Source organism: Psittacula echo (genome assembly GCF_963264785.1).
Source record: "Psittacula echo genome assembly, chromosome: 6".
Lineage (NCBI taxonomy): Eukaryota > Metazoa > Chordata > Aves > Psittaciformes > Psittacidae > Psittacula > Psittacula echo.
The window spans coordinates 14,531,749-14,555,612 of record NC_137743.1 but is presented as its reverse complement, the minus strand read 5'-3'; the positions used below and the strand labels follow the sequence as shown (position 1 = coordinate 14,555,612).

The following is a 23,864-nucleotide window of genomic DNA, read 5'->3' as shown; positions in this document are numbered from 1 at the left end:
CTTCCACGATTGCTTGCAAAGACCTTCCCCAAGTCCCTGCAGAGCCCATCCTGGGAGGCTGGCAGCAATTAGTTCCTGCTATCAAAGAGCCTCCCCAGTGCGAACGGAAGAGCAGATGGGGCAGGGGACCCTACCTGCAAACCCTGTCATTAAAAAGGCATGAGTCCCTGCCATGGCCTTTCAGCTTCCCTGGGGACAGAGGCCTCCACAGCGAGGTCCCCCTCTTCTATGCACACAGAAAAAGGCCACAGCTAAATGCCACCGCATTTACATAGTGCTGCTTTTTTTCCCCAAATCCTTGGCATTTCTGGGAGGAAGCAGCTGAAAGGACTTGGCTTTGAGCTTTCAGTAGGGGTCCTCCCCAGGCTGTGGATGTGAGGGTGTCTTGTCTGCCTGGCTTTGCTTGTGCATGCAAAGCTTTAGGGTTTTAGGCCCCCCAAGCTGTGAGGAGGTCCTGCAGCCCCATCTGTGAGGAACCCCAGAACAATCTGTCCAGCACCCCGCTCTTGGTGTTTTGGTGGTTGCAGAGCTGAGCCAACTGCCCTTCTCCCATTGTGAAGCTCTACAGCGTCCTGCAGGCAGGGAGGGTGCACTGAGGACAGGAGCCCTAAGTGGTGGTGCTCTGATTCACCCCAAGGTGAAAGGGAAGCAGCTCTGGAGTCCCTGCTCACTGTGGTTAGCAGGGAGTTGCTATGGCTCAGCAGCATCCGTCACCTCCCTGAGAGAGCAGATCTGCAGGACTCCCTTGGGATGAGCTGAATGAGATCTGACACCATGGAAGATCTGTGGCTATGGCCCCGTGAGCACTATGCTCTGCTCCCTGTGTTGGGTTGGCCTGTGAAATCCTCTACTTTTCCATTTTCCAGGAGCTTAAAGGAAGGGGAGGCTGGTTTACTTCCTCTAAAAGATCTCCCTGAACCCAAAATATGGTCTCAAACACCACAAACCATACCGAATGCTCCCACAGCTGCTTGTCTAAACTGCTAAAATGCATCCTGGGCTCTATGTATGTTGCTCATCACTAGTGGAAAGAGGAGTGTTGAGGCTGGTCCTTGGGGTGTTTATTGCCCCGTGGGGTTTGGGGCATGGCAGCTAAGGCCTTGGAAGCAGCCTGGCTCTCGGGATGGTGGGATGTGACCACGCACTATATTACAGCTCTTTTCCCAAATCAGCTCCGTGCATGCAGTTGTAAGGCCAAGTGGAGCAGGGTGCAGCTCCTTGGGAGGTGTTGAACGGCCCCAGAGGGAACTCTAAAGCCCCGGCCTCAATCATGCCCGGTCTGGGCGAGGGTTTGTTGAATCCAGGGAGTCTGAAGGTGCCGCGGGCGGCCGAGCAGAAGACGGGGATGGGAGCGGGGAGCGCGGCCCGGCCGGGTTTAACAGTTAATGCTTAATTTCGCTCGCAGGAACGACACAGCCGGGGAAATGCCGCGGCACCGGGCGGAGGGCGCCGGGGAACGGCGAGAGACGGCTGAATGGCTGCACTTTACCACGCCTACCGCGGCTGGGGGCAGAGCGGGACCGGGCAACGAACGGTGCCGGGAGAGCCGCTGCCCCGGTCGGCCCCACACTCCGTGCCGAGGACGCGTCCCCGAGCACGGGGCAGTCCAAGGAGCATCTGCGTCCCGCAGGAGGCAGCAGGGCAACGGGATGCTCCCGCCGGGACGGGCCGCGCCGCGCGGGGCCGCCAGAGGGCGCTGCACGACAACCGACCGACATGGCCGGGGCCGCGGGGCGGCGCAACGGGGCCGCGGCTGGGGGCGAGCGGCGCTGCGGGTCCGTGGCAGTGGCAGCTGGAGAGGGGCCGGGCAGGGGCGGAGAGGGCAGCGGCTCCGCCCCGTTCCGTCTCGCCTCCTCCATGCGGTCCCGAGCGCCCCGTCCCGCGGCGCCGGAGCTCGCGAGCAGCCTCGCCGAGCGCCGCACGCGCCGTCCAGGGCCCGCCGGCCGCATCGAGCCCCCATTGGTCGCGCCCCCTAGAGGCTCCGCCCCGCCGGCCCCTGAGCTCTGTCGCCATTGGCGGTGGCAGCTCGGCCGGCCCCGCCCCCTCCCGCCTGGCGTACACACCGGAGTCACGCGCCCCCCGGGCTGGACAGGCTGCGGCTAGCTGTGGGGCGGGGCCAGGCCGCCATTGGCGGGGGGGCGGGCTTTGATTGGCGGAGCGCGGCTGCGGGCCCGCCCCCGCTGAGGCGGGCGGGGAGGGGCGGGGAGCGCAGCGGGTTGAGGCGGTGCTCGGCTCGGCCCGGCCCGGCAGTCGCTGCCTGTCAGGTCCCGCGGGCAGCCGCGCCCGCCGCCTCGCCCGCCGCCGCTCCTCGCCCGCCGCCACCGCCGCCGCCGGGGAAGCCGGGGCACGCCGCAGGCGCCGCGCGGCGATGCGGGGCCGCGGTGGCGCCGAGCCCTGACCAAAGATGGCCGCGCTGCCCGGTGGGAACATGGCGGGGGGCGGCCGGGGGGCGCGGGTGCTGCCGCCGCCGCTGCTGCTGCTGCTGCTGCTCGGCGGCTGCCTGGACCGGCGGCCCTCGGCTGCCGCCGACGCCGCGTCGCCTGCTGCCGTCGTCCCGCCCTCGGCGGCGGAGGAGACGGTCATCATCGGCCTGCGGCTGGAGGACACGGACGACGTCTCCTTCATGGAGGGGGGCGCGCTGCGGGTGAGCGAGCGGACGCGAGTGAAGCTGCGGGTCTACGGGCAGAACATCAACAACGAGACCTGGTCGCGCATCGCCTTCACGGAGCACGAGCGGCGGCGGGGCGGGCGGGCGGTGGCGGGGCCGGCGGGGCCCGGCGGCGGAGGGGGTGGCGGCGGGGTGGGGGGCGGCGGCGGCGCCCCGCAGCGCTGCGGCATCCGCACCTCGGACATCATCATCCTGCCGCACATCGTGCTCAACCGCCGCACCTCGGGCATCATCGAGATTGAGATCAAGCCCCTGCGCAAGACGGAGAAGAGCAAGTCCTACTACCTGTGCACCTCCGTCTCGGCCCCCACTGCCGCCGCCCTGGGGCCCGGGTCCCCTGGAGGGTTGACGGGTGCTGAGGGGCCGGCCGGGCCCCCCCCATGGGGTGAGACCACCTGGATCTACCATGATGGTGAGGACACCAAGATGATCGTGGGTGAGGAGAAGAAGTTCCTGCTGCCCTTCTGGCTGCAAGTCATCTTCATCTCGCTCCTCCTCTGCCTCTCAGGCATGTTCAGCGGCCTCAACCTGGGTCTCATGGCTCTGGACCCTATGGAGCTGCGCATTGTTCAGAACTGTGGCACGGACAAAGAGAAGAACTATGCCAAGCGTATCGAGCCTGTGCGGCGCCAGGGCAACTATCTGCTCTGCTCCCTCCTGCTGGGCAATGTACTGGTCAACACCACGCTTACCATCCTCCTGGATGACATTGCTGGCTCTGGGCTGGTGGCCGTGGTGGTCTCCACTATCGGTATCGTCATCTTCGGCGAGATCGTGCCGCAGGCCATTTGCTCTCGGCACGGCCTGGCCGTTGGCGCCAACACCATCTTCCTCACTAAGTTTTTCATGATGATGACCTTCCCGGCCTCCTACCCTGTCAGCAAGCTGCTGGACTGTGTCCTGGGCCAGGAGATCGGCACGGTCTATAACCGTGAGAAGTTGTTGGAGATGCTGCGGGTCACCGACCCTTATAATGATCTAGTCAAGGAGGAGCTCAACATTATACAAGGAGCCCTGGAGCTGCGCACAAAGACTGTGGAGGATGTGATGACTCCCCTCCGAGACTGCTTCATGATTGCTGCCGAGGCTGTGCTCGACTTCAACACCATGTCCGAGATAATGGAGAGCGGCTATACCCGCATCCCTGTTTTCGAGGGTGACCGCTCCAACATTGTGGACCTGCTGTTTGTTAAGGACCTGGCTTTTGTGGACCCCGATGACTGCACTCCGCTCAAGACCATCACCCGCTTCTACAACCATCCGCTGCACTTTGTTTTCAATGACACCAAGCTTGATGCCATGCTGGAGGAGTTCAAGAAAGGTGGGCTTGTGCCTGTGATGGGGATGTAGGGGGGGAAAGTGCTGCTTGGTAGTGATCAGTGGTATCTTCCTGAGGCGAGGGCATGCTGCACAGAGGCCTTCTGGGTTCCTGCTCATGGAGGGGTTTGGGAAGGTACATTCAGGACAGAGAGTGACCAATATTTAGGCATCTGCTTGTCCCCTGGGCCAGAAAGCTGATACGCGGCTGGTATGTGCCCCTGGCCAATTTTCCTCCCTGCACTGGGATGTGTGTGTGGGCACAGTGCCAAGCAAAGGTTGTTTTCTTTCTTGCTTTTTCCACTCATCTGTCCATTATAGCGAGAGCTGCTGACGGGAATCTGCGCCCGTTCCTTGGCTGTGTCTTCTCCGTGCTTTTTCAGCTGGGCTGACAGTGAGGAGCGGGTGGGCTGCCCGGGTGTCTTTTCAGGCTCTGTGTGCGCACACGTGCTGAGATAAACACGGCGCTTCAGCTCCATTCATAGGCTCAGCCGCCTGACCTCAGCTCTCTGCTTGTGTTCCAGTCATTTTGATTGATGTTTTGATCTTGTAACTCATAAATAGTTTCAGGGTCTTAAAATACATTCGAAAGCACCTGTTGGCGCTGTACTTAAGGCCTTTTTCCCTCTGCACCCAGGACCACAGGCTCAGCAAAGACATGACCCTTTCTGCCTCTCTGGTGTGCAATGTGTATTAGTTCCATGAGAATGGGACTGAGATTTTCCGGCCCCCTCTTAATTGTAGGAGGTGTTGATGTGACAAATGTATCTTAATTCCTGTTAGAAGCTTTTGCTTAGAGGAAAGGAAAACCTTTTCTGTTTTCCTTTTAAAATTTGTTTCTCTCTGCACACCAAGTAACAACTCTATATGGCCTATGCAGGATAGTGCTTTCAAATAAAATCAAGGAAAATTTCCAACACATTGGATGTGTAGATTCCTGTGCTGGAAAACTGAAGGCCATTGGAGTGCCATGGAGCTGTTTGTACCTGGGGAGATCTGATCAGTGTACCCCTGAGCAGCTCAGTCCTTGGGAGATGAGATCTTTACAGCTGCACTGACTCCACAGTTAGGTTCATGGGGAATATCCGAATTCACCTTTTGTCAACTGCAAAAGTTACCGTGAAAAGAACTTTGTAAATTGGTGAATGGTCTTCCTAGGTAATAAATTTAAATTGCCAGTTAAATTTCAGGTGCTGGTTTTTTCCACATGCTGAGCTTTGACAGCATGGCATTTGGTCTCTTTTTTTTTTTTTCCTGCTTATCTCAGTTTTGGGTATTTGGAGGGTTTCCCCACTGGTTTTCTCATCTTTATTTCATTTTCACAGATAGAAGGTGAACATACTTTGAGTGGTTTTCGCCATCTCTTTCTGTCTTGATGTAGTGATGGGGAGGTATTACTTGGGTTCAGAGCTGTTGAAGGAGAAATGAAGGAGAGCCTCCCTCAGCTGTGATTTCTGCGCTGTGGGATCTGCAGCTTGGATCTGGGAAAATCAATGATGTCACTTCACTGTTGGCTGGTTATGATGGGATTTTGCCGCATGTGTGGGCATAGGGTGGTTCTTCTCACCCTCCTTCCCTGTTATTTGGGCTCAGGGAAGCATAGTGTGGTTCTTAATCTGTAGCAAGACTTATGTTTTTCTCTAGTTTTGTTTGTAGCAAATTGCCTGATGAATATTACGTTGGTCACTTCATTACCCCTGTCAGGAAAGAGATGCAATGCATTCCTCTGTGTTAGGCCTTTTAGTTAATAGCTGGGAGAATTACATGCACATTTTAATCCTGCAAGTGTGGCTAAGCCATATATGCCTACTTACAGTTTCTGAAACTTCTGCTTAAAATAGGTTTCTTAAAACTTCTCCTGAGTGGCTTGGAAGGTGGAGGCCAGAGATTACTTTCCCTGGTAGCTAGAGGACTTCCCTTGCCTGCCCTAGGAGACATCCCAGTAGCTCCTAACATGTATTCCCTCCTGACATCATTGTGTCCTGGAGTAGGCTCTGTAGTTGTGAATAAATTCAGTCTAGTTTGATCATACTTAAATATGTTATGCTGGCTGGTCTGTATGGGCAAGCCCTGTGTTAGGACCAGCTCTGTCCAAACTGGTTTCTCCTTAAAAAGTGCAGATATGGTGGAAATAAATGGCTTCCTTTGTCCTTTGAAATGAATGTAAATAACTGATAGCTTGCTTGATCTGGCATAGCGCAGTGTCTTTTGCAAGAGTACTTCAAACTTTCTTCTTCAGAGCAACCTTGCCAAATTCCCGTGAGAATGTACAAATTAAGGGTGAGCATCAAATTGCATGTTACTCTCTGGTAGTGTTGAAAATAAGTAAGCCTACAGTTTTAATCATTCCCTTCCCATCACATTGACCTTTCCCAGAGCAGGTTTGCTTCAAAACTCACGTGTATGTCTGTTTTCCTTCCACCCAGGTCCCTGCTACCACAGTTCGGTGCAAGTGGCAGCTCGTGTGATAGTGCTGTCAGTTGAATGCTTTAGTTGGTTTTAAGGAGAGAAGCCTGTATTTTCAAGCAGTTTGGTAGTTAGCTGGGTAGGTGGGGGTTTGAAGCTCACTTTTTGCGCAGGAGCAAAACATTCTTAACCTAAGCATGGAACTGGAGGCTTATAAGGAGGGGATTAAAAGCCAAGCACGGCAGGATATATGTCCTTCCATGGTTGCAGAAGATGAAATGAGTAGTTCTGTACTTGTTCTGGTGCTTAGGCTGAGCGGCTGGAGGATTTGGTGGGCCTATTATTAATGTTCTTCACCCACAATTGCAAAATAGTTTCACTTCTGTGCTGCCAGGCAAGTAACTTAGTTTTAAGAGAGAGCTGTAGCACATTCCCAGTCACTATTGCTCTAATCTCTTAAAGTGTGAATAAACATGATTTCTGAAGCAGGCTGCAGAAAAGCTTCCTCTCTAAAAAACATTGCTTACTTACAAATAAGTAGCTTTTAAAAGAGGGACAATTTTCTATTCTCATTGACAGGCCTTATACCTCTACGTGCACTGTTGAGCAGGCTTAGTGTTTAACTTGAAATCAGTCATTCAAATTTAATGCAAGGAAGTGTAAGGTACCCTTTATACTGGCCTAAGGAATGACCTGCCCGACTTTGCTTGGTGCAGAGAGATACTTCCTTTGGAAAAAGTCCACTACCAGCAGATCTGATGTTGGCCACTGCTGTAAAGGGAAGCAAGGTGTTGTTACCTGTTCCAGGATTGATTTGTGTCCTGCCTTGTAAGCTGCAGCAGGGAGTGAATGAGAGACAAAGTAATTTTTGGAAAGACGCTAGTGAACTGTCTCCACTGATCTCCTTTTTCTTTGTGACAAGCGTGTGGGCTTACTTCTCCCCCCACTTCCCTTTCTGACAGTTTTCCTAAGTCTCTTCACAAATGCTCTCTGGCACTTGCTCTCAGTGTTTTTCACAGGTAGATCTCTGCATGTGTGATCCTAAATCCAAAGCATTCTATTTCTAGCTCCCTGCCTGCCAGAGCAACAAGAATGCAGCTTGAAAAGCCTCATGTTGTAATACTGATATTTCAAGACTGGCCCGCTTTCTACCAGCCATTGTACTGCTGCTTTCCTGGTGGTCTGGACCGCTTTGGAGGTTTCTCAGAGCCCTCCTTACCTGGAGACTTTGAGTCATATGTTTGATCTTACTTACATCTGTATCCACTATTATGTTATACAGAAGATCAGAGTTAATAACCTATTACGAAGAAGTCACTGTAATTGTGTGCAGCATTTCTGAGCTCTGGTTGCCTGAATCTCATGGCAGCCTTGGGAAAATTCCTAGATTCCTTATTAAAATCATCTCCAACTAAAAAGGTTTTTCTTTCCTAAAAACAATGTCAGATTTAATTTGATGGTCTTCTCTTCAGGTTCTGTTAGGCTTGTGTTGTCTGTTTTTAGTAGTGTGTATGTTTGGTGGTTACATAGAGTGTGGGCATAAGACCTGGAGAAAAACTTTGTTTCTTTTCTAGTTCTTCTTCCCCCTTCAAAGAAAACCAAGCCCCAGCAACTTAAAACATAAACCCCTTACTTTTGAGGGAGCAGAGGAGAATACCTAGACCTACTTACTGCTTGTCTGAGCACAAAGATCCTCTTTTTGGAAGCAGGTAGGGCAGCAAGTGGTTGGTAGCCCAGGGATCCAAAGTTCTGTATGATTGTTGTTGGTCTGAGGTTTTTTCTGATATTAAGTCATCTACCTTTCTGGTACAGCTGTAACCCAGGCGTGTAGGTGCCTTCTTTCCTGGTCTCTTTCAGGTTTTATGGAATACCATCCAGAGTCCAGATTCCCCATAAATAACTGTTATTTAATGGGTCTGCATGCTCACTTTCTAGTTTATCTAACAGGTTGTCTGTCTCCTGAGCCATTTTTCTGTGTACGCCTGTGGCTGCATCATTACAAGAAACTGGAAGAAACTCCATAAATCCCTCTGGGATTATGAAAGGCATGTAAAACTCCTTGGAAAACAATATAATTTTCAAGGCTGCTTGGCTAATAAAAGGCATCTCCTCTGATCCTATTGGGAAAATTCATATAAAGGGAAAGGTGTTGAGAAGGTCCAGTGTGGAGCCTTTTTGTGTGAAAGAGAGTAGGGGATTGGTAGGTGGGAGGGAATTTGCCACCGAGATACAGAAGACTTCTCATGATATGCCTGCAGATTTGTTCCTTGAACAAAAATTGCATGTGGGGGTGGGGATTGCCTCATGACACTGTTTCTTGGCTGTGTGACAGCGTAGCACCCGCAGGTACTGCGCTGCCAAGAGCTTTGCTGGCCTTGCAGAGCTCCTGGGGGATGAGCGCTTGTTCCACTGAAGAGGAGCAGATGTGGGTTACTGCAGGCAGCCCTCCTGCTGGTATGCTGAGGGGGAGGCGTCAAGGGGAATGCATTGGAGAACAGTTCCAGTTCTTCCTGGGCTCCCTACTAGGAAGGTTTTTTAGGGACCAGGAGAAGAAGAGATGCTGCTGGAGAGCTGCAGTGCTTCTTCACCCTGGCCTAGGTGAGAGTCCCAGTTGGAGGCTCTGATCTGCTGCTGACAGTTAGAAAGAAACGTAGTTCAGGTGGCTGGCAAGGAGAGGAGTAAGTGGATTAAATGGCTTGAATCTGATGCTCATGTTGTGTATGATTCTTTGATTGCTTTTCAAGCAATTGCTAGCAACTCTTGTCATTCAACAAACATAAGAAGTTACCTTTTCCTCCTCTCAACTGTTTGCTAAGTTAGCAAATGCCTTCCTGTGCTGAGGCTGATAGGAGTGAATTCCACCACAGGTGAACCATGTTCCCATCTGCTTTCTCTGTGTCTGTAAGGGTTATCTGTAACAGGCAGAGATGTAAACTTCAGGTCAGTCTGTCCAACCAGCAGCATTTCATGGCCAATTTTGGAGTAGAATGAAGAGAAGAGGCAGTATGTCAACTTTTGAGCAAAGGTAGTAGTGCAGGAAGATGATTCGGTAGTTTAACTATTGCAGTATTCTTCTAGGGCTGAGATTTTAGTTTTGGGATTTCTCTGCCAACATGAGATTCTGAGCAGCAGAATGCTTACCTGGTGGACTTCAGTTGACTCTAAGGGGTAGGAGCAATGACGGTGAATCCTGTGCAGTAGTATTTCTGTTGATGGCTATGGCTGCTTAGAGGAAGTATTTGAGTAAATTTATTTAGTTCCCCGCAGAAGCTTAGTGATCTCATCAGGCTGCAATTGAAACATTTCTGGAACTAAAGATACTGTCTTTGTTAAATAGCCCTAGATGTTTATTTCTTTTGGTGTGTCTAATCAACACTGAACCTTTGTCAGATCTTGCACAGCAAAAATGGGGTATCTCCTGTCAGTAGTTTTGCAGTGCTAGTGGCAGAAAGAGGTGGATCTAAAGGTTGTATTTCTGATTGTGATTTCTGTATGAAGCCATCCAAACGTAGGTTTTGTTTCAGCAGGCTGTGATATCACTCTAGCTGGTAACTGAGGACATGAGAGAGTTAGCCACCTCACACTTCATGTGTGTTATGAGCCTCAGTCCCCTCGCTTCTTTATTGAAGGAATCATTATAGAGAGTGGGAGTATTAGGAGGCTTTACTAGGTCACGTAGCTTGGAGCATCAATGCCATTAAACTGTAGACAAGACCTACTGATCTTCCTGGGGTTGACAAGTGTCTGATTTTGTCTTGCTCTCTTGAAGGGCAGACGTTCTAGTGCACAGGAATTAAGACCTTGAGAATTTGAACTCTCACTGCTTCACCTCTTCTAAACACTTTGCAATATATGCTTATTATTAAGTCATAAGTGAGTTTTACAGCTGCTTGGTCACCATCAAGTGGGCCTAGAATGAAAGGAGTGACCTAGCAGTATGCTGAATGAGTCTGTATATCATACTTATGTGCTTTTTTTCCCCATTAATACTTAACAAGAGCTAACTGTAGCTTATGTGCCTCTACAGGGCTGTGTTGCAATTGCTGGTCTAGGTAGACCAATTGCACTTCTACTGTTGAGTCCCTCCCAGTTTCACTAATGGAGCTTGTAAAACAAGCCCTCAACACAGAGTACTCTAGGGCTCTGAACCATACCCTGGTAAGCATGACCTGGCACTCTTGTTAATTTGACAAGGTCCTGAAATATAGCCTACCAGCTACAAATAGGAGTGTAAATACTTGGTGGTAATGAGCTACAGCCAACAGCACATGGTTAACCGTCCCAGATCAGGTGGTTGGTCCAGTTTGGCTCCTGCCAAGGTCACCGAGTCATTTCAGGACTATCTAGTGAAGGGGTTTTGTTTCACTCTTCAACAATACATAATAATAGAAAAAGAGATGATAAATTTGTCATTAACCTTTTGGTAGGGTCCACCTTTTCCCTTGGCTTAGAAATCAGCTGGTGGCAGAAGCAGCTATGCTGAGCATAAACTAGGGCTAAGTGTGATGGTGTACCAAGCATTTGTGAGAAGGGTATGAAAAGCAAAGCTGGTTAAGGAACTATAAGGGAAAGAGATGACCTACTCACCTCAGTGCAGGTCTTCTTACAGACAGGTAGGTGTAAGGAAGAGAAAGGGATGGCCTGGAACAGGTAAGTTGAGAAGTGCCTTGGTCTATATGGCTCTTTGTACAACATGGAATAACAAAGTTCTCATCCTTAAAAATACATTGTTATGAGTTGAGGCAGGGAAACTAAAGTCTTTTAAAAGGTATAAAAAGTATCCCATGGCTTCTTTAAAAAAACCCCAAAACAAAAACCATAGAAAACTCCCACTAATGTTATGACTCCAGGACATGGAACTGTTCTACGTCTTTCACAAAGTGCACTTGGGAGAACCAGGTTCCCATTTCACACTCCAACTTGAACCATGAAGTTGCAGATAGATGGCAGAAAGATCCATCATGCTTGGAGTGAAATTGAATGTTGACTTGCCACTGGCATTGCAGAGACTGGATGAATGTGCTTGACACAGTGGCTGACTCAGGTAAATTTACCATTCCTGGTCCCCAGTAACAAAGAGGCTTTGCTTCTTTCCTAACTTGTCTCCACTCTTTCCTTTTTTGTCCTCTTTTACTCAAAAGTACTCTCTCTGTAGTAGCTTTCCACTCTGGAGAGTCATCATTAAGGGCCCTTGGTGACCTTTGAGCCATTGTTCTCATGTTTTTTGTTAAAATTGCCTTGGGAGCCTTCCAGAATTTTGGTAGGTAGGAAGTTCTCACGAGAAGAATGACTGTCAGGATTTGCCACACTTACGTGTTTATGTGAAATCATATGGGCTGTGTGTCCTTGACTGTGGTGTTCTAGTACGCAACTTGTAAATGCAGGAGATGTTTCTTTGTCTGGGTTAGCTGGCATGTTGTAAATTAAGATTCCTACATGGGTGTTTGTGATTATTTTTGTGACATAAGTCAGGCTTGCTCTTTTCTGGTGATGAAACCTGCTTGAAAAGACTAGTGAAAGAATTCTAGAAAAGCAACTTGTCGTGTAACCAACTTGCCCTAGATGGAACAAAAACATGAAAGCTATGACAGCTTGTGTGAATGGGATTTGTTGTCTTCTGTATTGAAGCATTTTGCTTGCAAATTGTTGCTCATAATAATTTAAGTGCTTAAATGTGAAGCAACAGCACTTCTCATCAAAGAATTGCTTTTGGAAGGGCCGAGTAAGTCTGATGCCTGTCAATCTGGGAACTGAAACGTGGTGATTAATGAGGCTTCAAGAGTTACAAGTTAACACGATTCTGCTGCAGTTACTAATTAACCATGCAACAGCTTTGCTCCAGCCAAAGGAGCTGGGGCCAGAAGATGAGCACATACCTTTAGTACAAAAGATCTATATAGGTTTGTTTTCTGTAATGCTTTCCGTTGGGATTACACCATTCTTTTGCTGGCAGCCCTAAAAGAATCCGCTCTTCAAATGAGAGTGGTGTTGTAACGTTTCTGCAGGGTGTACTGTGCCATCAAGACTGAGATCCTCCTTGCTTGAGGTTCTCTCCTGCAGCAAGCATGAATGAAAGCTGGTGGTGTAATCCCTTCAAGTTATATGAAGGAGCCATCTGTGACTGTTGATCTTTGTGGAGGCTTTATTTTCCCCACTTGTCCATGGGTAAGGAAGGCAACAAAATGCTGACTCTGCCTTAGTTGGGTTCTCTGCTGCCAGCAAAGAGTTTTAAGAAGGATCTTGCCATTTCTGGTTTCTTTCCAGTACTCCACCTCTGGCGTTCAGAAGATTGTCTTGCCTGCCCTTTGCACTGCGGGGTTCAAAGTGCAGCCTTGGCCAAAGTGAGCCTGCAGGACCCCTTTCCATGCAACAGTTATGTGAGGACAAGGATGAGCAATTGTTCACTTTTATTGCCTGTGAATTGCTTGTCAGCAATATCTAGACTCCTACAAAAAGGGAAGAAAATCTGCTGGTGTGAACTTGCTCTTGATAAAAATTTACAATCTGGCATCAAAAATAGGTGTGGCAGTGGGGTTTAGGCAAGCTGCAGGCTTAGTTCTTTCTGTCAAGCCTGGGACATCTTTCCTTTGGAAGCCAGTACAGCTCTTACTGTTAGAATTCCCATACACAGCAAGTGCAGACAGAGGATTTCAGTTGATGTTACAGGGCATCTAGTAAGAGGTTTCAGTTAAATTTTATACTAGTTATTGTAGGCCTAAATTATGAATTAGAGTTATTCAGCAGCTCCAACTATTGCTCCAAGGGACATCACTAAGTTTTTGCTTAGGTGAATAAATTAGTGTGGTATGTTTTGCTATATAATTTGTGTGGGTTTTTTTCCCCTGCTGTGTAACTGGGGTATGTGTACAGATAGAACTTTTTGACCTTCAGCTTTTATTTTAGTGTCTTGATGTAGTATGTGGGGAGGAGGAAGGAAGCATCTCTCAAGATACCACTTATATGATGAAGACTTGCTGCCTGCGTCTTGCTTTTCCTTCAGCACAGGAGAAGAGTAAGGGATGCTTCACTGGAGGCTGGGGCAGTGATCCTGTGAGTAGCTCACTGTATGAACTATATGGTATAGCTATATGGACTAGAAGTATGGGATTTATGCTGTTCCTCAGATGTGAATCTGGTCTTTGCATGCTGGTTCCCTTTCCTCATGGGGAATAACTTTTCCAGTTGATACTCTAGTTTGAGTGGTTAAGCTTGAAAACACTGATAACTGCAGCTAAATTCAAGAATTTCATACTGCTCACAGGGAGTATTTTATTTTATTCTTAGTGTTGAAGAATTGCTTGTGCTATGTGAATGGGATCTTTCCCAGAGAAATCAAAATCCCTCTCAAAATCATTGTCTATTTCTCTCTTAGTGAAAATCCTGTACAGTGTACTTTAGATTTGATATCAGCTGTTTAAAGTTTGAGTGCAAACTTGCAAGAGGAATGAGAGACTTTCTTATATCACATGCAGAGGAAAGCCTGCTTCTGTTCCTTCTGTACCAGCATATTTGTGTCTTCCTGTGACCCTTACAGAGATCACAATGCATTTAAAGCTTTATTTCCTTTCCATATGATGGAGCCTGCCTCTGTCACAATCAGGACTGACAGTTTTGTAGGTCTTTCTGTTCAGCTGACAAAGCTCATGGGGGATTACGATCACTAATGTGGAATTGCTTTGGCAGTAGTTTACTGGTTTAATCCAGCTTGTGTTGTATTGTCTGAAGACTCCCAAGGAGAACCTGGAAAGGGAGAAGTTGCACAGCTCACCCTTTAGGCAGTCTCAGTGGGGGGTGAAGCTTCCCAACGTGGGAATCCCCTGAGGTTAGAGCTTGAGGAAGGCAACTGGGGCAGTGAAAAAACTTAATTACCTGCATATGGATGCAGTCTCCAAGAACTACAGCAGCCTGTTGCTGGATGCCAGTTGAGGGTTGAACCTGTGAGTGCAGTTGTAGTGTGCACAGCCAATGTGCAAGCAAATACAGGAGCTTTGTTTTTTCCTGCTTTCTCCAATGCCCTTAGAGTTAAGGGTGGGGGTGAAGGTTTCCCTGTACTGCGTGATGCACCGCAAACGGGAGTCCCAGTCTCTCCTCCTCCTCTCTGCAGGGCACACCTGCTGTGCATAGGATGACTGGTCTACCAGGACAGCTCTGATGTCAATGGCTCTATTCTGTTAATGGTTTTATTTTGCTTTCCAGAAAGCTGTTTTGAATTTTTCAGTTTTTCCTGTAATCTTTGAACAAGCTTTCTTTTTATGAGAAGCAGACTGGCGAAGGGTGTGGGGTGAAGACACATCCATTTGAGTGTCAAGGACATTTTCATTTCTGATTCCTGGTCGGAAAACTGGGTTTAAACTTGTTCTTTGCCTGGTGTTTGAGCATGGTCCAATGGTAGGAGACTTTAATACATTTCTTCTTTGCAAATCATCAACCTCACATCTTCCAGTAAAGGAAAGAATTTGGGAGTATAGCTTCCAAGAGTAATAGCCCTCTCCGCCCCATGCAATGCACAGGCTCCAACCAAAAAGTTCCAAGGAAAATATTCAGAAAGGGGGAAGTTATCTAGCTATATTCCTGATGGTTTTGCATTTAAACTATTGGGTTTTGTGAAAAGATCTTTTTCAGATAGACATGCGGCCATCCTGGAACTAATAGCTAAGCTGTAATATCTTAATTTAAGCATAAAGTAGAGAAGTTAACAAAATGTTTCTCATTTCCCAAGTTTAATATTGATAATGCTCTGTAGTTTGCTATTTCTCTCTGCTATCCAATTCCTCTCTAGCTGAAAACACGCTTGGAAGGTACTGAAGACTGCATCTTGGTACCCTTTGTTCTACTTGCATCTATCTCCTGCTCAGCAGAAAGAGCTGAGTGCCTTGAGAAGTGCTTGAAAGGCTTATAGGAGGACGCTGACCAAAGAGCTGCCATAAGGAAGCTAGTAGGCTTGGGGACTTGGGTGATGTTTATGCTGAGTCTGGATCTACATCTGTTTCCTCTGAAAAGCACTAAACCAGCAGTGTCCTGCCAGTTTTTAGGGGAAGCTTCACAGTGGACATTTTCTTAGGAGAGAGCGAGGTGCTTTACACTCAAGAGGCTCTTTTAACAAATGAGGTTCTCTTAACCGTCCTCTCCAGTACTGCAACTAGTAGTTGTGACAAGGAATGAGTGTGTGCTATGATTAAATGTGTCCTCCCACAGCTAGAGGCAACATGCAGGTCCTGGGAGCAAAAACTCTTCCTATGATAATGCCTGCGAGCAGTTCTCCTAACAAAGGGAATTACCATCTCTCAGTGTTTCCTATGGCTTTAAGGATGATTCGGACATATTCCTTTGTGTTTGTTTCCTCCAAAATGGGAAATTGACCCAAGGAATTAAGGGCATAACTGCTTCAAGTGAGTTGAGAATTGGGCAAGGATAAAGTGGAGGGTTTGATCTTTTGAATTCACTAGTGCTGTCCAAAGTTGCATGTTGACTGTGGTGCCTTCTCCTTGTGCTTCAGTTACTTTGCTTGCTCTAAAACGAGGACTGTTTTTTTGATCCCTTTTGTTGTATCAACTGAATGGTTTCAGCTTTTCTCCTGTAATTTAAGGTATATGAGTTTGGTTTAATCTTCATGTAATAGCTCCTTGCCTGAGGATTGAAAATTTCCCTCCAGTGACTCAGATTTTGTTTCTCTTGCCCTGAGGTTCTTGGCTATCCATGTCTTTATTTAGTGTTGCACTCCATTCTGCAGATCAATATGTAGTTCTGGCAGTTTGTTGGCAGAAGGAGAGGAAAATCAGGAAGAGACGAGGAGAAAGTAGAGAGAGATGAAATGAGGCCATCTACTAGGCTGTGTGGAGACATAGTTAAGGTGAGTGCCCCAATGGTTAATGCTTTGTTCTGTGTAGCTTTATGGGCACTGAAATTGCTGCTGTAAAGTTAATTGTTGGGTGCTTTCTAACCTCTTACTGACACAGAGGGTTTTCACCTGTTGTTTTTTCCTTACTGCTAGAGGTGCCATTCATCCTTTTATCCTGTGCTGCTTGACTTTTGTTTTCAGACAGTTTAAAAGTAATGCCCAGTTTAGGATTGGTTATGAATTAAATACTTTCTATTTTGCTGGGTTGAAAACCTAGTAGGCAGGTCTTTAAGTACATGCCTGTTACTGCTTAAATTCCCTGTCTTGAGGGGGAGTATGCAAGTAGCTCTCCTTTTTTGATGTCAGTGGCAAGGTGGTAACCAAAGTATGATTAAAAACCTGGGCTCCCTCATGAGCCAGGAAGTCTCAAGCTCTATTACTCGTGCAGCTGGAAAATTGTTCTTGCACCATGGACAGGTTGGTTACACCAGAGGCTAACACAAGAGTGTTCCTCATTGCCATCCATTCTAAGGAGTCTAGAGCAAGTTGGGTAAGAGGAATGCAGTGATATAGATCCAAGTCTGGTTTCGCTGCTGGTGAATTCTGGAATTGAAAGGGTAGCTTAGTTGGGCTTTACTCCATTATTCCATGTGTGATAAGGGAGAATAGCAGCCCACCAACCTGCTATTTGTCACCAGCCCTTCTCTTGGATGATCCAAGCTGCCTCTGTGGTATGTCATAGAATCATAGAATAGTTAGGGTAGGAAAGGACCTTAAGATCATCAAGTTCCTACCCCCCTGCCATGGGCAGGGACACCTCACACTAAACCATGTCACCCAGGGCTCTGTCCAACCTGGCCTTGAACACCGCCAGGGATGGAGTATTGACAGCTTCCTTGGGCAACCCTTTCTAGTGCCTCACCACCCTCACAGTAAAGAGCTTCTTCCTTATATCTAATCTAAACTTCCCCTGTTTAAGTTTGAACCCATTACCCCTTGTCCTGCTCTGTCCTACTTTTTCTGAGTATACTGACAGAAACTGGATTCTGCCACTGCTCCGATGGCTTTGTTGGGCCCATGTGCATGTCAGGGACTAGGCTGGACTTGCCTCCATGACATGGAATTGAAAGAACCTGTGTCCTGTTGATACAATTATCACTATGTCTCTTCATGCTTCCGTTTATGGCTGATGTCTGATTAAAGTGTCTGTTACCACAGAAGCTCAGTGTTGGACTCTCAGTCAAGGACACCATTGTGTTATGATAGCTAAAGAGTTTTGCTGCAGTTGTGATCATACTGATCTGTCTAGCTCCATCTTCATTCTTTATTGTTTTCTTTGCTATAGGAGGTAGGAACAGAATGGAGGAGCTGAGAATTTTGCTGCTTGTCCATGCACAAAATGGATGTGACAGGAACAGTGCAGACATGGTCAATTTTCTTATCCCTCTCATGGGGTTAGGCTTGTGCAGGGAAGTAGTGAACAGAGACTAGTTCATCCTTCTTCCCTTAGCTGACTAAAAGAAGAGATGAGTGAACGTTGTCCTCCAGTGAAGTGTGAATTCAGAAATCCCATTGAAAAAGTTACTACCAGAAGTGACAGAAATAGATTTCTAGTATCAGAGAAAATTAATTTTCCTTAATTTTTAATCATTTTGTGTTGGAACAGGGAGACAAGGGAAGGATGGTAGGACTAGGTAGGATGCAAGGAAGAGATGGGAGTGTCGCAACCTTTGAGTTGTTAACCTTTTGAAGTGGCATGGGGTAGATGTCTCATTACCCTTAGCCCAACGCATGCACATTTTTATCTGTGACATACCAAGCAAATTGCCTTCTGCCTCAGAGATGGTGACGGGCTGTTAAACCTGTTTGGCTTCAAGGCAGTCATTCTGCAGATTCTCTATGTGCACGTGTGGGGGTCAGGAGGCCTGCAGAAGCCACCCTCCTCTTCCCCTGTTTGATGTCTGCTCTGCAGGACCAGTGCTTAAGGCAAAAGCTCTTGTGTTGGCCAAGGGGTTTTAGTAACTGTGTACAAAAACAGTGATAGATCATCCCTCCAGGGTCAGGTAAGGAGTTGAATTGTTTGTGCAGAAGTCTGCAACCACAATTGAACAAGCCAGTGGCTTCTTATAGTAGGCACAGTACTTGAGTACAGTGTTTGAAGATCTTACTAGAGAAATTGAATGTCAAACTAGATTTGCAGTTCGATTTAAAAGCTTGATATTAAACTCTTGAAGCCAATGGTCACGTGCTTCTTATTTCCCCTATCAGAATAAGGTGGTTTTAATGAAAGTGCCTGACTGTATTAGTGTCCATCAAGGTGCTGACTTCAGCATGAAGAAACAGTTTATCTGCATCATGTACACTTAGATGCATCTTGGCAGTGATCATGGTTCTTGATATATAGCAGGTGTATAGCAAGTGACAGTAAAAGTGAACAAAGCTATGAGCATTTCTGATTGCTTCTGTTTTTTTTTTTCTCTTTCCTTCTTTCTTCCAGCTTCTTCAAACTCCTACAAGACAAGCATGGGTATGGGGGTGGTGTAGGAGAATCCAGAAGCTCTGGAAAGTTAGGGAAGGTGAGGGAACTGCAGTTGCTCAGTGCATAGGAGAGGGTCACAGAATAAAATACAGAAAATTAAAACTATCATAGAAAAACAGGGAAAAAAAGCCAACACCAGAGTAAAACCTACTGATGAGAATAATCCTTGAAGTATCTGGCCTTCCTCTGCAGCTTCTGTCACAGTTAACACGCTCCTGACTTGCTGTTTGTGCTTTCCTGTGGTTTTGGAGTGTCTTGGTGATCCATTTAGTGGTAGTAAAACAGGTGCCACATAGACACAGGCAAATGAGCTTTCTTCTTACTGTTCCACCAAAGGATGTCATTGCTGAAGTGATGGTTCATTTAGCAGAGCAGTTAAACTAAAAGTATGGATATCATCAGCATTTCCAGTGATAACTCTTTCCTTTAGATATTTTTTGTGTTATGGGCACAGCAAGGAAGCTTTTGGCTGTGGACATTGGTCTATTAGGAGTTGACCTGTAGTCGTCAGTTTAATTTATGTGAGCCTCGTAATGGAGGTAACTGCTTGGTAGTGGAAGTTGAGCTAAATTTGAATCTATAGAAGATTATTGACTTAATCCTTTAATGTTTCAGCTCATTCTTCATTCCTGTTTTCTGTTTGGATGTTGTAGTTTTGGGATGTTTTTGGAAAGTGTACTGTGAAAACTTGCAAACATTTTTCAAACAAAAGATGGTTTGTCTTCATGGCTGGGAGGGTTCATTTGGACACTTGCTCTGATTTTTTTGTTGTTGTTGTTTGGAAAACTGAAGTTCTTAGAAGTTAGATGGCCTTGGCTTGCTTTGTTCTTTCTTCTGTCTCAGACATCTGTATCAGCTCTCTCACGGAGCTCTTTATCTTACTTGGCTTTTCTATGGATGCCTGGAGGTCTTGGCTCACATTCTCAAGAGTGTCCACTGGTTCAGGAAGCCATTGCTGCTATCAAATTACCTTGACAGCTGTTGTCCCATTTCATATTTGCCATCCCCTCCCCCTGGCTCCCTTGTGATTTTTGGCAGAAGCTGTGGCTATTGAGCAATAAAACTTGGATCTGAGAATCCTGTTGCTGGTGGGAAAATGAGATGAGAGCATACTAGTTAATGCCTTGCAACTTGACTTCTTGCTGATGTATAATCAGTAGCATCTTTATCTAAAACAAAACCTACCACTAGCTACTGTGTTTGTGGATTGAGCAGGGGGTTCATTTACTGTTCATCTGGAGTTGTGCAATAGGTGTCAGTGTCCTAAAATAGCACACTCTATACCAAGATGTGTATGACCAGAGAAGTTCTTAATTTGGAGTCATTTTCAAATGCCTCTACGTAAGGACTGCAAAACACCCAGGATGCTCGTGTTAATGAAACTAATCCATAAGGGCACAATTTACTTTGTCTTCATGTGTTTTATTGATGATCATGTCCCTGTGTAACCTGGAGTAGAGCTCCTGTAGTACAGTTTACTAGAAATTAAAGGTGACCCTATAAGAAGCAATTGGTCTTGCTTGGATTTGAGTTAACAAAAAGGAGAGATAGCATTTGAGGACTCTTCTTTTGTGTGTGTGTTTGGGGATTTCATTGTCATTCTTTTATGTGCAGCCATAAAACACTTGTGACAACTGACAGAAATGTTGATGATCTTGGGACCAACAACCATACAAGAGCTGCCATCTCTGTAAACCTCTCCTTTTAAGATGTTTTGTGTTTCCTTTGTCAGTTGTTTGAGAAGTTGGCTGGGACATGGCATTCTTTAATCTCTACTTATCGTTCCTCTTGTCCCTGTTTGAACATGTCAGCAACTAAATTTTGTGTAACATACTGAAAAAATTAGGAAGGAAGGAGCAGATCTTAATTGGAAAGATGATTGACAGAAAACAATTAATGTATCCAGAGCAGTCAGTTCAGAGGAATGCATAGAGGAACAGCATATAAAAAATTCTTTTGCTTGCAGTGTGTATGATTTACTAGCTGATAACATCAGTGTGAAATGCAAAGCTTGTAAAAGTCTGGATCAGACCAACCTTAATGCATATCTTACAACTCCTAAATGACTGTGCCAAAGTGGGAAGACCAGGCTGTTACTGAAACATGTGCTGTGACTGTTACATGTGTGTCTGTGGAGAAGGGTATTTTAAGCAGTTGGTGGATGATTCCGGTGTGTGTGGAGTGAAAGCATGACTTCAGTGGCTGTAAAATTGAGGGCTGGTGCCTTGGGGCTCCATCCTGGCAGGAGCCAGTGGATTGTGGGATACTATTTGGTCTCAGCATCTCAGGTGCTGTGAAGTCCTCCGTGTTGTGCTGAAGAACTGGGGATGTAGTGCAATGAGCTGTGAAGTCAAGGGCAGAAAACTCAAAGCATAGGGTCAAAGATGATGTCCTCTGGCTTTGGAAAATCACAACTATATCAACATTACCCCCTGAAAAGAAAATAGAAGTAAAATAGAGAATGAATTACGTCTAGGTGAAAAATGCATGAAACATCCCTCCCTTAGCTGTAATGCTTGAGCTGCAGGCTGGGATGTATGGGGTTTCTGTTGACAAGTGGGGAAATAACTTTTTAGTGACTTTTCTTCCCCCCCCACCCTGAAGGAGAGCAAAAAACACTCATAAAGCCTCAATTTCATGTACAACTTGATTGAAGTTTTGGGGTTTGTTTAAAGAAAAATGTGATGATTTATCCTCCCTGCCCTGCATCCCTTGCTCTCCTGGCATTTAACACAGGTTTAAACAAGGTGCTCCTTGGTTCGGTCTCTCCATGGAGATCGCAGAAAGCGCTGGAAGGCTTGAGCTTCCTGTGATCCCTGGCACATCTTCCGTTACGCAGCTACGGTTATTGTAGCAGTAGGGGACTTGTTAGTTTTCCAGCTGCAGTTCCCAGCGAACGTGTCCGCTCTGCGGTGTAGACTCCTGCATGTTCGGTGTTAAAATAGTTCTATAGCTTTCAGGCATCTTGCATTTCAAATATGGGTGGAGAAACAAGTGTTGGCCTTTAAGGCAGGGGTTTCAAAGCTCTGTGATATCAAAGGCCATGTTGACAACTTGGCAAGTGCTTGTGGGCTCAAGTGTGTTAGATCTTTAGGATAGGAGCTGGCTTGCTGCAGGCGTTGGAAAAGATGTTTTGCATTGTTTAAGTGTATTGTCAGGTGTGTTACGTCCTTCTCTGCAACGGGGCTGCTGAAGTGTCTCCTCCTGTGCTAGGCTTGGCTCACTTTCCTGTCAGCCAGAGAGGGGTTAATTTGCAGTTACAGTCTGCTCCAGTTTGTGTCCTGCTGTCCAGTCTCTTTTGCTTCAACCCGCTCCCATGGGGGCATCCCAGCTCCTCAGGCTGTGGAGGATTAAAGGGAGCTTTTGGGGAGCATGTTAAGCTCTGCGGCAGGTTACAGGGTGGGAGGAAGGATTTCAGCTGGGAGTCCTTTGTAGCCTTCTCCCGGGTGTGGGAAGCAGGTAAGGTTCTGCAAACTCAGGAAGGCAGCCGGTTCTGGCAGGGCAGAGCTTGTCTATCCTGGTCAAGGTCTCAGAGGTCTTACCAGGTTACTTGCTTGTTGACTGTTTGAAATACCAGCATGTGTCGCTTCCGCTCTGCTCTTGCACTTTCCAGCCCTGCTGAACGGCTGTTCTGCTTTCTCACATTGAATGCACTAACTTCATTGGTTTGCTGTGGTGTTTGAGCATCTTTGGATAATAGACAAACATCTTACTAGTTCTTAATGAACTATGCTTGCATCTATAAGGGGATTTATTTTCATTCTCTATGTAAGGCAAGTGAAGTGCAGAGGACAGTGCTAGAACACAGTGCAGAAGGACAAATACAACACACAGAGATGTACCAAAACTCTTCTTAACATGAGCCCTGTTGCAATCAGTGCAGCTATGATAGTGTGGAGTGCAACGAGGCTAACTGTTTAGATCCTCATCTGTCACATATTGGCTTGTGGATCCTTGTGGCTCGTGCTGAGTTCTGACAGCACAGCTGGCTTGCTTGCTGAAAGGAATAAAGCTGGCACGGATGTTTCAGCTTTCAAATGCAGTCACAGGTTTTGGTCTGAGATGGAGGGGTACTTTAAGAGCTACATTGTTTTGCATAAAAGACTAAACAAATCTGTAGCAGTGTGGAGGAGAAGCCAGTTTTCCTAACTCCTGGTCATGTGCTTTCACCACAAAGACCCTGTTTCTTCTTTTACTTAACTGAAGAATTCCAGTAGATCAAAAGCTAGTTAAGGAAAATAGAGCCCCATGTGGTCTTGTGTGGTTACTTAGGCAAGTGCTATTTTTAGGAATCCCAATTGAGTAAGCCCTGGCTCTTGCTGCTGTTAAAATCCATGGAAGCAAAATTAAAACTTCTATCTTCATCTCAACTGCATGTAGGCTGCTTGGCTCCAGTCATCTGGGGTTTTTTTCCCCTCGTTTGTTCCTCCCCCAGCCCATTCCCTGCCTTGTGGGGATTTTGCCTTTCCAAGGCAATTAATCAGTTCCTTGGGCGTGGGAGATTTGGTATAAGACAGGTAGGAAGTAACCAGTTGTTCACGTTCTGCACCTCCGAGGATTGTTATCAGAGTGATATAATGAGCTCTTGCCCTCCAGTCCTAGGGTTCTGCCTAACTGCTCAATGACTTCTGTGGCCCAGTTCCATTGATCTGTAGAAGATGCTCCTGCCTGCTTCTCACCCTCCCCAAAGCAGGGAGCCCAGGCTTGCAAAATGTGGTTTGTTCATATCTCTTTGTCCTTCGTGCTGCTGAAGAAAACTTGATCACAAAGCTTTGTATACAGACCTGCTTGACCTGCCCTGTTATGAGCATTTGGAGGGGTAGAGGAGGATGAAATGATGGAAGTAAGACAGTTTGGTCTTAAAATACAGGAATCCAGTTCTTTTACTGGAAGCAGTTGCCTAACGGTGACCGGATTCCTCTCCACAACTTCATGCCCCAGCTTGCAGTATGTAGAGATTTTGTTGGTTATTTTTGTGAGTATTTTTCTGAGCAGAAAAGCAGTGATGGGATAAAGTGGAGGGCACAGGAGGAAAAAAGGCTAATGCCTGGGAAAGCTTTGGGAGGGTGGCTTCAAGGAGGGCTTGCTGAACCTTT

General features: G+C 46.9%; 1 protein-coding gene across 1 annotated transcript in view; it reads left to right on the top strand.

The window, feature by feature from the left end:
- The first annotated feature begins 2,385 nt into the window (after window positions 1-2,385).
- The window catches only part of CNNM2 (cyclin and CBS domain divalent metal cation transport mediator 2), a 118,450-nt gene continuing 96,971 nt past the window's right edge, over window positions 2,386-23,864 (top strand). Inside the window, exon 1 of the mRNA XM_080621888.1 lies at window positions 2,386-3,989. Within this exon, the coding sequence (XP_080478014.1) occupies window positions 2,405-3,989 (1,585 nt within the window). The 5' untranslated portion in view covers window positions 2,386-2,404. The remainder of the gene's footprint in view (window positions 3,990-23,864) is intronic.